This window comes from Blennius ocellaris (genome assembly GCF_963422515.1).
Source record: "Blennius ocellaris genome assembly, chromosome: 13".
NCBI lineage: Eukaryota > Metazoa > Chordata > Actinopteri > Blenniiformes > Blenniidae > Blennius > Blennius ocellaris.
This window is the reverse complement of record NC_137662.1, coordinates 17607296-17619370: the sequence shown is the minus strand read 5'-3', so window position 1 is coordinate 17619370 and position 12075 is coordinate 17607296. Positions and strand designations below refer to the sequence as shown.

At 41.1% G+C, this 12075-nt stretch overlaps 1 protein-coding gene across 1 annotated transcript in view; it reads left to right on the top strand.

Annotated features, from left to right (window-relative positions):
* lrmda (leucine rich melanocyte differentiation associated) overlaps positions 1–12075 on the top strand; it is a 209913-nt gene that overhangs the window by 132264 nt on the left and 65574 nt on the right. The window contains exons 3-4 of the mRNA XM_080507114.1: positions 7276–7402; positions 8744–8883. Of these exons, the coding sequence (XP_080363240.1) occupies positions 7276–7402; positions 8744–8883 (267 nt within the window). The remainder of the gene's footprint in view (positions 1–7275; positions 7403–8743; positions 8884–12075) is intronic.

Below are 12075 nucleotides of genomic sequence, written 5' to 3'. Positions count from 1 at the left end.
GCTCCTGTTCACTGAGAGAGGAGGGTGTTTGTCATGTGGATAGACAACTAATCTTTCAATACAAACATTCACAAGACACATGGCCTTACTCTGAGCACAGTCCAGGCATGGCGAGGAGAGGAAGTGTTGTGTTGGCTATGATGATGTATTTCAGACTGATGATGTATTTCACAGCGTACAATTTGGTGTTGTGCACCGGAGCCTGCTGTCATTCTGTCTGTAGCGGAGCAACACTTGGTGAAACTTGAAAAGAGATGTCTACCATTTCAGCAGCAGTTTCTCAATTTCTCTCCTCACTGGGAGCCTCTGTTACCTCTCAGTTAGGTCGTCATTAGAGCTTAGACTTCACCCTGGGCCATGCTGGGGTCAAGCAAGGCTTATAAGGTTGAAACTGTCTGTCAAAACCTTATCCCTTGGTCCAGGGTCAGTCCGGGGTCGTTAATCAGACAGGGATTTGGGAAAGCATGAGGCGAGTTGAGGCTGACCTCAGTACAGTGCCTTTGATTTTATCTGGCCCTCGATCTATGTGTGTGTTAAGTGTGGAGCGGCTCTATGAATTGACAGGATCAGTCCCCGTCTGATCCACAGTGCTCTCAGCCCCTCTGCCAGTGCTAATGACATTGAGAGAGAATATTAACCTCACACACTCAGCAGGCATATCCACAGGGGTAGTCTATAACTCAGACACCACAGGACCCACAGTGGCATTATCATTCAAACACATAGAAGCAAGCTTTAAATTTCTGACATGCACTCCATGACGTAGACGTTTACACCAATTGAATTTGCACCTCTCGCATAATAACCTCATATAGAATGAAGGGATGAGATTCAACTTCTTCATCAACAAAGGTTTTTTTTTCCCTAATTATATTTCACAGATTTTCCTCTTGCTTGAAATTTTGTTTTTTTGGGTTTGTTTTTTTTTCCGCTCTGTAAAAAGATATTTTTGTTTTTGGAGATGATGTAACCGTCTGTAAAGTTCAATCTGACACGCCACCACCAATTGACAGCTTTGTAGCTAGTGATGCTTCTACAACATAGACTATCAGAAGCAAGCAAAGCACAGTATTCAAAACAGATTAGGAGTGAAGCCACATAAAGAACAGATTCGCTGGCGGCGCCAAATGTACTCTAATGATTTGCATTGCCATTAATAGTAATTTGCAGCTGCCTGGGAGGACACATGTAATCCCCTTTCCATGTGTGAATTGACATGCATTCAGTGGAAGGCTATGTGTGTCCTGGATGTGTGATCTTTAAATGACTGCCACCTGAGGCCTGGCAACACAGAGGAAGGAGTGCCATGCTGAGTGGTGACTGGCTCCATGTGATCAAGACAGAGGGTGAGAAGGGGGAGAGCTGGAGGGGAGATAGAGACAGATAATGACAGTCTAATTCACTATCGCCATCAGAGATGCATGTACGCAGACATGTATAGGCCATAAACTGTAGCTGGAGGGAAGAGTGCTGGAACAGACCTGATCAGCACTGTGTGGAGGTTGTAGGAGGGATGTTTGGGGCTCCAGGGTGTTGCAGGGCATTAATTTGCTTTACAGATAATGTCATCTTATTTAATCCTGATGGTGTTTTGATGCTGTATTTTGGGTATTTGTGTATGTTTATTTGTGGTGATGGTTGTTCTTTGCTGTGCTTTTTGTCATTGGTAAGAGTGATGAAATGCAAGTGTGCTAATGTGGACTTAGCGTATTAATAGATTACATTTTTAAAATATATTTAATCGCTGTTTTAATGCTACACTCTCCACACTCAATGATTGTTGAATCAGTTCACTCAGGCCCTTGAATGGTTGTATGTTATTATAAGTATACTTATGTTCAGTTACAGCAATGTATGAAATATTCTTACTGATTCCCATTGTTTATTGTGTTAACAGCTGCACAGACTATAAAATGTTATACAAATAGAGTAAATACATGATAACATATTTTCATTAATAAGGCCATCGGTTGGGAGTATGTTGATGTTTTGAAAGTGCTGTCATCAATGTGGTCCATTTCATCTAGTAATATATTTTACAATCTTCAGTGGTTTATTTCTGTTCCACATGTAAAGTGCTAATGGATGCACATAGGGTGTGTATAATAAAATAATTGTACAAATAATTGCTTAATCTTACACAGGTATATTACAGTGACTGTTTTCAAACACAAGATTAGACGATATGGATTTATTACACAATTGCACATAAGCACCGCATATTTCACAGTATGTGTTGACTATATAAGGCTTCTTTTCTCTCTCACCAACTGTCTTCCATTCACTGTTCTTATTAAGTTTATTAAAGCCAGTCCACATCCTGGGTGTTTCAGGTCCAGTTCCTTTTATCATTCATTACAGTGCCTTATCCTGGCAGGCAATCTGAAGTGTGCTTTGAATAGTCCATTATGCACATATGAAGGCTATCATGGTCTCAGTATTGGTCAATTCATCAAGCATTTATCTTTTGCCCTCTGAACAGGATGTCAGTAAGCCTGTCACTCTGCAACTCCTGCCCTCAGTTTAGAGTAAAAGTGCTTTGATTTTCTGCATTACTGCAGCCTTTAAGCCAACCTCAGCTCCCGATCTGCTGCAGCTGTGACTGCTTTCCAACTTTCCATAGAACTGGAGTGCATATCTATATGTTTGATGCACATTGGATAATAACAACAACAACTATTCAAGTATTAAAGTGTTTGCTGAAGCAACATCACTTCTGTAATCTTTACCACAAGTTCATTAATGGAGAAGGCTCTTAGGATGTTTTACATTATTTCTTTTTTAAGTGGGTGACTTATACCCTTGGGGGTACTACAGGGAATCTTTGAGATTTTGAAAATTGTTTACTGCTTGAATAATGGTGTTCTGTTACAAAAAAAAAAAAACTGTAAATGAAAGTAAACCACTTTTGATAGCTCAGGCAGGGAAATGTAACCCAATTCCACCTTTTTGCTGACAAGTGACCAATGTCCAATCTTTTTTTTTACTTTCTGAATGCCTTGTTCATGTGTGGTATCAAATCTGATATGTATGTGATATGTAATATGTATGCAACCGCCCTCTGAACGGCCAAATCACATGTATGCAACTTCCAGGTCATTGAGATGAGACTCACTCAAATAAATTTGATCTCCTTAAGAAATCAGAATTTAGCACCAAGAACTGCAGCACGAATGCAGCTTCTATAATGGCTTCAATGCACTCATTCAAGTTGCTATAAAACCCCAAAAAAGGAGATTGCAAGGAAAATCACATAACCATCAAAGTTTACATTATACAGTTTGTCATTATAACCGTGTTATATATAGCTTAGAAAAACTCTATATTTGACAGCTCATCGCCAGAGTATTTCAAAAAGACCAATAATCATTATTTAGAAACGGATCCGTCAGCATCAGGAGGACAACGGTGTATCACATGTAAAAGAGCCAAGACTGCTGCTCTTCATTTTTCCTGTATTGCCTGAGGATATCCGACATGACACTGGTGCACACCATTGGCAGGAGTGACTGACATTTCAGCCAATAATGGTCGAGAGTTTTCTTCCCTCTGTTGTCAGCAGTGGTTTATCAATCACTATGTCTGCATCAGTATTAGTGTATTGATCTGGTGAGACGGCTCTCCGGGTCAGTGTCTCCTCTCCCGTGTCCTTGTCTGGTTTCTCACATCCTCCCCTGCTTCCCCGATTTCTGCTCCAGCTGAATATTACTATATCTGCTCCGCGTGTGCACCAGACTGGATATTTGCAGATAATGGAGGTTTCAACACATACAAGCGCCACTTATGCAAGCCTAAAAGCGCACACACACTGATGCACACAGGGCCGTATGATGTATGAAGGTGGGCTTATACAGGCTAAGTGGTAGTCAAAGCGTAAAGACAGCCCGTGTGAAGTATTAGCTCTGACAATGAGGCTGATCATAATTATCTTAACAAGGAGAGGATTCACCGCCTCACCTCGTTAAAGCTACCTCCTTCCTCCCTTTGTCTCTGTCTCCCTCGCTCTCTCCTCAGTAAATGTTCAAATAACGCCAGCTGATCGTGCACTAATGGAAATCTTTTTTTTTTTTTTATTATTATTTTATTTACAGACAATCCAACATGAGTGTGTTAGACTATTTTCCTGCAGTGCTTTAAAAATGGTCTCTCTTCTGTTTACATATACTTAGTCTCAAAACGCTTTCCTTTATAGAGCTCACATTTGGATGAAATTACATTAGTTTTGCATAAAATCTAAAAGTGCGTTAGTCAATGTAATTATTGCCCCTGTCTTCAGACTTTTCTGAAGGAGAGAGATTAAACAACATAGCAATAAAAGTGTTTCACTTGCTTTCATTGTGGTGTTAGGGTGTATTGTATGGCCTGTTTGTCATTCTCCAAATCTAAATAGCATTGGGATTCAAGTCAGTTATGGCCATTAGTATTATTACTAACTCCAGCTCAGTTTTTTTTTGTTTTTTTTGGTGAGAGAAGTTTTACTGCGAGGCTTAAACTTTGTTAGTTTTCCAAGGCACATATTAAAACAAGAAAGCTTATAAAAAGTAATGAAACCAGCTATGGAAGTTTGCAGAGGGAGCTTAGAAAGCTGGAGCACATTAGAAGTTCAATCCCCGTACTGTAGCTAATGCTGGATGGGACTCAGTGGCTCTCCCCTGGCTGTGAATTTAACTGATTAAATCAGCCAGTGCACGCAGTAGTGGTGACATGAAAACAACAATTAATAAGGCTCCCTCCTGTGCCATGCGGCTCCCTTTAACCGAGCAGCTAATAACATAACCCACAGGACTGCAACCCATCATACACACACATATGCACACCCACGCATGCACACACACACACACACACACACACACACGTATATACAGGTGGCAATAGTTTGTTAGCAATCTTCGCACACGGTAAATGAATTAATGTTCATTTTTGTGGTACACAATTGTGCCTAACTACACATTAACAAAGATTGTATTTGCAGATTAACTACATGTTGTGTCGAGTTTCCTGTCACTTCCAAAACAATAACCGTGCTGAAAAACAATAGAAGGCGGATTGCCTGCTTCTGGCTTTGGAATACAGCCGCCAAGTTACATCTATTCTACTTCTACTTTTTAACTTTATTCTACCATACAAAAGTGTCAAGACTTTCGAGTGGGTGCAGAATTAATTGGCAACTACACCTGGTGTTTGCTCGTATTCTCTATATGAGTAAATATACTTAATATACTGCTGAGTAGGCCTTCTTACTTTTATAAATGAGAAATGGCATGGGGTGAAAACACTAGCTAATGAAGGATTTCATAAAAACTGGCACATCCCTCTGTTCATCCATCTCGCCAGTGTATTAATCAGACCTGATAAGAGGTTGTCAGTTGGCGGCTTTGCCAACACGCTGGCTAGAGGCTGTCAGCTGTTGTTGTTCTGGGTATCAAGTGTGTGCGTGCGCGTTTGCAAAATGTTGGTGTCTTTTAAAATGAGCCGGCTCAGTTTGCCTTCCTCTCAAGTCAACAACAAATGTGCTGATTTGTCTTTTTTTCTTCCATTCGAGAAGACAACTGAAAATATTTTCTTTGTAGATCAGAGTTCGTGCTTCATGTTCATCATATGCAGTTGTGTGAGTTTTTAACAATCGAGACTGACTCTGTCTACACAAGCGATTCTTTTCATTTAATCATTTAGTTAAAAAGAACAGTGTTCTACTACTACTCCATGAGTAGTTATTTTGTAACATGGTGATATCTTCATGCTATTTTACATAATAAGGATTTTTTTCACACATATTTCTGTATATTTTATTCTGCTTAAAGTCCCCATGGAACCACACAGTGGTGTCATGGGTAACATTCTCAACATCTCCAATTCGTCTGGGCTTAGGTTGTTTTTTTAAGCAGTGTTCTCACTCTGCATGCATGCGTTTTTTTTTCTCATTGAAAAACTTGCATTTGCTGTTAAATGCCAAGTGTAAAAAGTTCTTGTAGGTACCCATTGTTACCAGCTGGGATTGAATCCAATTCCCAGCGGCCCTAAGTCGGCTAAAATAGTATAGATGATCACCAGTGTCATAAAAAAGGAATAATCATTACCTAAAGGGTACTAGTTATAGGTTTTCCCTGTAAACGTAGTCCTTTTAAAAAGTACAGCAACAATCATACTTGTTACACTTAGGGCACCCATTATAACGTTATAATATTTTTATAATCTAATTTGATCAATGTTTATTGTAAGAAATGACTCCCTTCATTCAACAATGTCTAATTTTATGTAAAAATATGCTTTGTTGGCTGTTTTGTACATCTCTGTGCAGATGAATTTTACAAGACAACTCACTAAATACAATGTAGGTGCTTGGTGTAATTCTTGGAATTAATAACTGGGACTCGCAAATGTGATCAATAATTCAAAACAGCATGTTAAATTAAAAAGGTCTGTTGTGTGAAGTGTGAGTAAGAGGTCTTGAGAGGTACACTCTCTGTGTTCTGTCAGATTTAAATGTCAATGGAGTCACCCAGGACACTTTAACATGGCACGCTGACAGTGTGAAGGATTAGACAACACACACATTGCTGTAGTACGGCTTCTATGACTTGAACTTTGCAGGGCCCTGACATTACTTCTAACACCGCCCTCTGTCATTTTTATGCCTGTGTGAATGTGTATACGTGTGAGAGAGACGGAGGAAAAGAGTTGCGATGACCTCTCACCTCGCTTTGCAATGCGTCATAAAACGGAGCAGAAAGGCAAAATGCTTCCTGTAGAGGAGGAAAAAAGTCCTTTGATGTTTGAAGTCTCAACACTAGCCCCTATCACTGCACTAAAAAAAAAAGAAAAAAGTTTTCCTTCCATTCCATCTGTGATTGCGAGTGTATTCCAGTTCCTCTGTGAAAATGATGGATGACAAGTTAAATTTGTGTCTGGGGAGTGAAGGTGAACTGTGACAGAGTGATTTGTCTTGGGAATGGAGGGTTAGGGTCAGGCGAAACTGGGCGCCTCAAGGCACAAGACATTGACAAATTCATCCTGCCCGCCGCATTTCTGAAGCCTTTTGTTTTGAATCCTGGCTACTCACAAGTGACCCCCATCCCTCATCCTGCCAGCCGCTGAAGGATGCCTCACCATGCCAGGGGAGCTCAGCACCACTAATTCTTGTCATTCACTTCCCTGACAGGCCCGGACCCACACTCTCCCGCCGCATGAAAGAGAGGCTGAAATATTTATTTCTGCACAATAACGGTTGACCAGATTTAAAGCCATAACAGTTTTCCTGTTTCCTTATCATTGCAGGTCACTGGCAGGCCTCAAAATGTTCACTGAGCTGGAAGAGCTGGTCGTCGACAACAATCTGCTTGGAAATGACCTCCAGTTGCCCAGGCTACATAACCTTCACACCCTGACACTCAATAAGAACCACATATCCTTTCAAAGAAAATCACACACTCACTCTCTCATTTTGATCTTACTACACAGAGACAAATTAAAGGCGTAAGTAACAGGAACAGTCTATACTTTTTTTTTTTTGGGGGGGGGGGGGGTTGTTTTCTTTCTCTCTACTACAGTTCTGTAAAGTAGTTTGCCCAGCCATTGCTTTGCAGGGAGCACTGCATGTGGAAAAAACAGAGGAGAAAATCTTGCCTGTCACTGGGCTGCACACAGGACTAGATTTTGAACCACAGGGACCTCTAGTGGATTCAGATTTTACAGGCAACGCAGCAGATTTTTTTTCAACATAGTATAAAAGTTTGATTATCACAACGTCAACAGTGAGACATTGATCTTATCTTCATTTGGGGTTTTTTTTATGTTGGAATTAAAGATGATTATTTGCACTTCCATTGTGCTTCACTTCACTATTTTTTTTTCCTCACTGAGATCACGTGCATTAGGCATGCCTCTAAATACACTCGTCTCTCTCTAATGATAAAGGTTGTTTGCGTTTTCTCCGCCACACATTGTAAACATGTTAAAACCAGAGCTCTGCACAGCCAGCCCAAATTCAAGACACCGACATGTTGCGAAGCTGTTTATGATCAGTCAGAAGTGTGAACTTCCCCCTCTAAGTTTCAGAACAGGTTTAGCTATGTGTCCTGTTTTCCTCTGGTTATGCAGATCCTACTGGGTAACGATGCTTGCTTGCTCACACAGTCACACGCACACACTTCCAGAGTCAACATTAAAACTGGGACTCCTTGAAGTGTGCATCTGGGACTGTGTGCTGAGTTTGGTTGTGAAGTGGTCGGCACATGCTAATAGGCCAATTATGTACATCCTGTCGTGGCACAGTGCCATTTTAAAGCTGGAGCGCCGCATTAGTGCAGTTGTATTTTGACACTTTGGGGCTCAATTTTCCAAGTGAATGTATTAGTGATGAATGTGCCTGCTTAGGGGCTGTTTGTTTTTTCCACGTTTCGCAAAAGTTTTCCACAGCACAGCTCTGAGAAGCACGGACTGTTTGAACCGCAGGGCATCCATCATTTTGTCACTGTTCTGCACCCGGCCACCTAGGAAATGAAAGAGATCGAGAGAAAGAGAGCGAGCAGGAGCCAAATTGTGTCACTACTATATGCCAAAGCCTGCACCTTAAATTGCCCCTCAGTCTGCCCAGTCTCACAAAGCTACTGACTAGACTCTTTGAGCACCTCGGTAAATTTGACAGTGAAGTGTTTTAGTGCAGACAGGCCTGGGAGGGGCTGTGTGGGTAGTAAATGCTAATGTAATTAACAGTGCTAGGTCCTTGACATCCGCCCTTTGACACCTGACTGATATCGAGGCCCTGCTGGAACACTTGGCTGATGTGACCCCGTCACTGCACTACCTAAGCCTGCTGGGAAACGAGGCCTGTCCCAACCAGCTGGTCAGCCCGGATAAGGACGAGGACGACTATCAGAGATACAGGTCTGTCACGACACGAACCGACTGGGATGATGTCCCGCACGACTGAGGAATAAATATGAAATGGAAAAATGAGTTTCAATGGCTTATAAAGATGCAATTGTATGCAATTTCCCTTCACAGAATGTTAGTATTAACCACAGTATTGTTAAAATAGGCTTTAGGAATACACGGAGATCTTTTGAAGCCACAAATAAAAGCTTCTGTTCCTGCCTAATGCTTTATATTGATAGTAATTTTTGAGGGTGTTCACCTCCATATACATCTCACAATTATCACGACCATATGTTATACAACGTTTGGCTTTCTTTAGAAAAAATATATTTAGCAGTATTTGAGGTCAGCTCCAATAAAATGTAGTCTCATAGCAAAATAATAAATATAAGCCAAGAGGGCAAAAATTCTAAGTGCTTGATTATGTGCACAATAAATCGATGTACGTTTTTTATAGCAGTTTTCATTTAGATTGTTCTGCATATAAAAACATAATAAATGCTTTATTTAAATACATGAGTCACGGCATATTTGGCCATTAAAGATCTTCTGTTGGCTCTGTGCTGTCTTTATTATTGTTTCCAAACACTAATGAATGAATTGAATTTATTGTTGTCACCAAGCTTATTGTTTATTGTCGTCACCAAGCTTCAGACTTCAGTTCTCAGACAAGTTGATAAAATCTCTGTCGACGGCCTTCTGTCATGTTTTCACCAACCCAAAACAAACCTGAGGCACACACCACCTACTTGTATCTGGCAGACTACTGCACTGTATTCAAGCATGGTTTTAATTATTTTACTTGACACCTGAAATAGTGACTCCAACCTTGGTTTAAACAGATAATCATTTCATCCTCACTGTGTTTTTAGGCCAGGTCAGTTTCGATACTGAAATGTTTAGAGTGATGGCTTTTTATAAGTAATGGGTTTAGAGATGTTCCTTCTTTTTTTTTTTTCTTTTTTTCAAATAACCAACTCTTAACATTTCACAAGCAGACTGCGGATTCAACCACATCACTCTAAAAGCTTTGTCAACCGGCCCTTCTACACTCCAGTTTGCAAAATGGATTTCATGTGTGACTAGTCACCACCACAAATGAGTGTTTACTACCCTGCCTTACCAGAGCAGATGATGCATTAAACATCACGCTCGGCCTGAAGCCATGCAATATGACCACCATTTGTCAGGGTCCTTTACATGAAATGCGATAAAAGGCGAAAAGCATACTCTCTTTTGTCTGTTTTAGCCCTAAGTGCTTGTTTCTGACTCTGTGTTGCCTATTAATCATTTACCACTCATGCCTTTCTTGAATATTCTTTCTTCTCTCTTCTTGCCCCCACCACACACACACACCCATACCCCCACCCTGTTCCCCACTCTCACTTGCCCTCCCCTTCTGCCTTTTTCTCCCCCCTCCTTCTCCTCCTCGTCTCCCTTCGCCTCGCGAGCTTATCTTACTGGTGAGGAAAGCTGTTCTGTTTTGACTGACAACGTCTACGGTCCTGTAATGTAATATTCATAATGTGTCACATAGTAAAACATCAATTTGAGCGTGATGCAGATTTCATGTCTGACAAGGTTAGGCTGTATGCAGGTCGTGACAGCACTGGCCTTGGGCAATAAATACCCAGCCCAATGCCTCAGGAGCTCTCGGTCTCTCAAATGAAATACCCTGGTGCGCCGCGTCCGTGCCCCAATTAGTGCAGTGACATAGAAATATAGTATTCATTCACACTCTGTTGTGTAGTCTGCAGGGAGGTTAAATGTTGTCCTGTACCTACACAGGAATACATACATACACACAGTGGCTGGCTTTAGTACTACAATAACAAGAGTTCACCCCTGCGATCATCGGAGAGTAGCTCCTGAACTCATTCCCTGTTAAAAAAAACAACAACCCCCCCCCCAACAACTTTTGGTATTCATGCAGATGAATGAAGATTTCTGTGACATTTTAGCCTTTTATCTATTGGAAAGTTTTTTCAACCTCAGGTCCTTTGCACTCGAGGAACCTTACACCTAACCTGCTGCGCCATAGTCAAGAAATTAGTTTGTTGCAAAAAAAAAGTATGTCTTTTTCAAATTTGTCACAATGAATAAAGATGCTCATTTTCACAATAAATAAATGGTTACATTATTTTCTGTCATAACCAATCAAGGAATTTTCTGATGGCTTTTCATTTCAAATCTACCAATTACTTATTGATGCAAACTAACTATAAATAATAAATAAATCACAACTTGCATTGTGGAGTTTTAAATAGATAATAATCTCAAGTATTACAAAACAAAGTATTTCAAAAGATCAGACTGAAAGAATCAAGTCACTTCAATGCAATGGAATTATAATTGAGAACTTGCAAGTGTCATATTTAGTTGAGCTAAATGGAGTATATCTTGTTTATTTTATATTTTTACATCAGTCAACCGACTCACCACACCCCGCCCCACCTCCTGCCCCAAAGCCCTCCCCGTCTCTTTGACTTTCTTATCCTCCCTCTGTGCTGGGGTTGAATCATTAATTTCCCCACTGGCTGACAGAACCTTGTCATCTGCTCTGACCCTGTGATGGTAGGTTACCTATGGAGAATAACCTAGCTGCATGTCTCCCAAGGGCATCTTCACATTTCATCATGGAAATGCCCCGAACAAAGTCCCTTTACATGGAGGGAGACACGGGACGGCAACGGGGCCTCCTGGAATCGAGTGCCAGTGCTCTCAGCAGGGAAGGAGCGCTCATCAGGGGTTAGGAGCAGGTCGCTTTGGCCTAATGTAATCTTTTTATCAGAAACCTTTATGAACTGGATAGTTATTTTTCTTTTCATGATATCCAAGTGCCTCCTCAATTTTTTTTGTTTCCTTTCCATTGCATTGCCCTTATTATGTATTATATTTTCTGTTACATGTCATGCTAAATCCCTCCCGCCCCTTAACCCAGCGCGTTGAAAACTTGACATGGGCTTTGCCATCTCCCCTCGTCGCCATCGCCATCATCATTTTGTCACGGCTCTTTGCGCACAGGTCTTGTCTGTGCCCATATCCCCCGTCCTTTCTCACCCTCCACTTAGGTGCTGCATGCGAGTCCTTTCTGGCTACCAGCTCAGCCCTGACATACTGGTTCCTCTATCCCTGCCTGCCTGTGAAAGGATCTGTTGTCATCTATGTATTCCAGCCATTATCTTTTGACGTTTCTCTCCC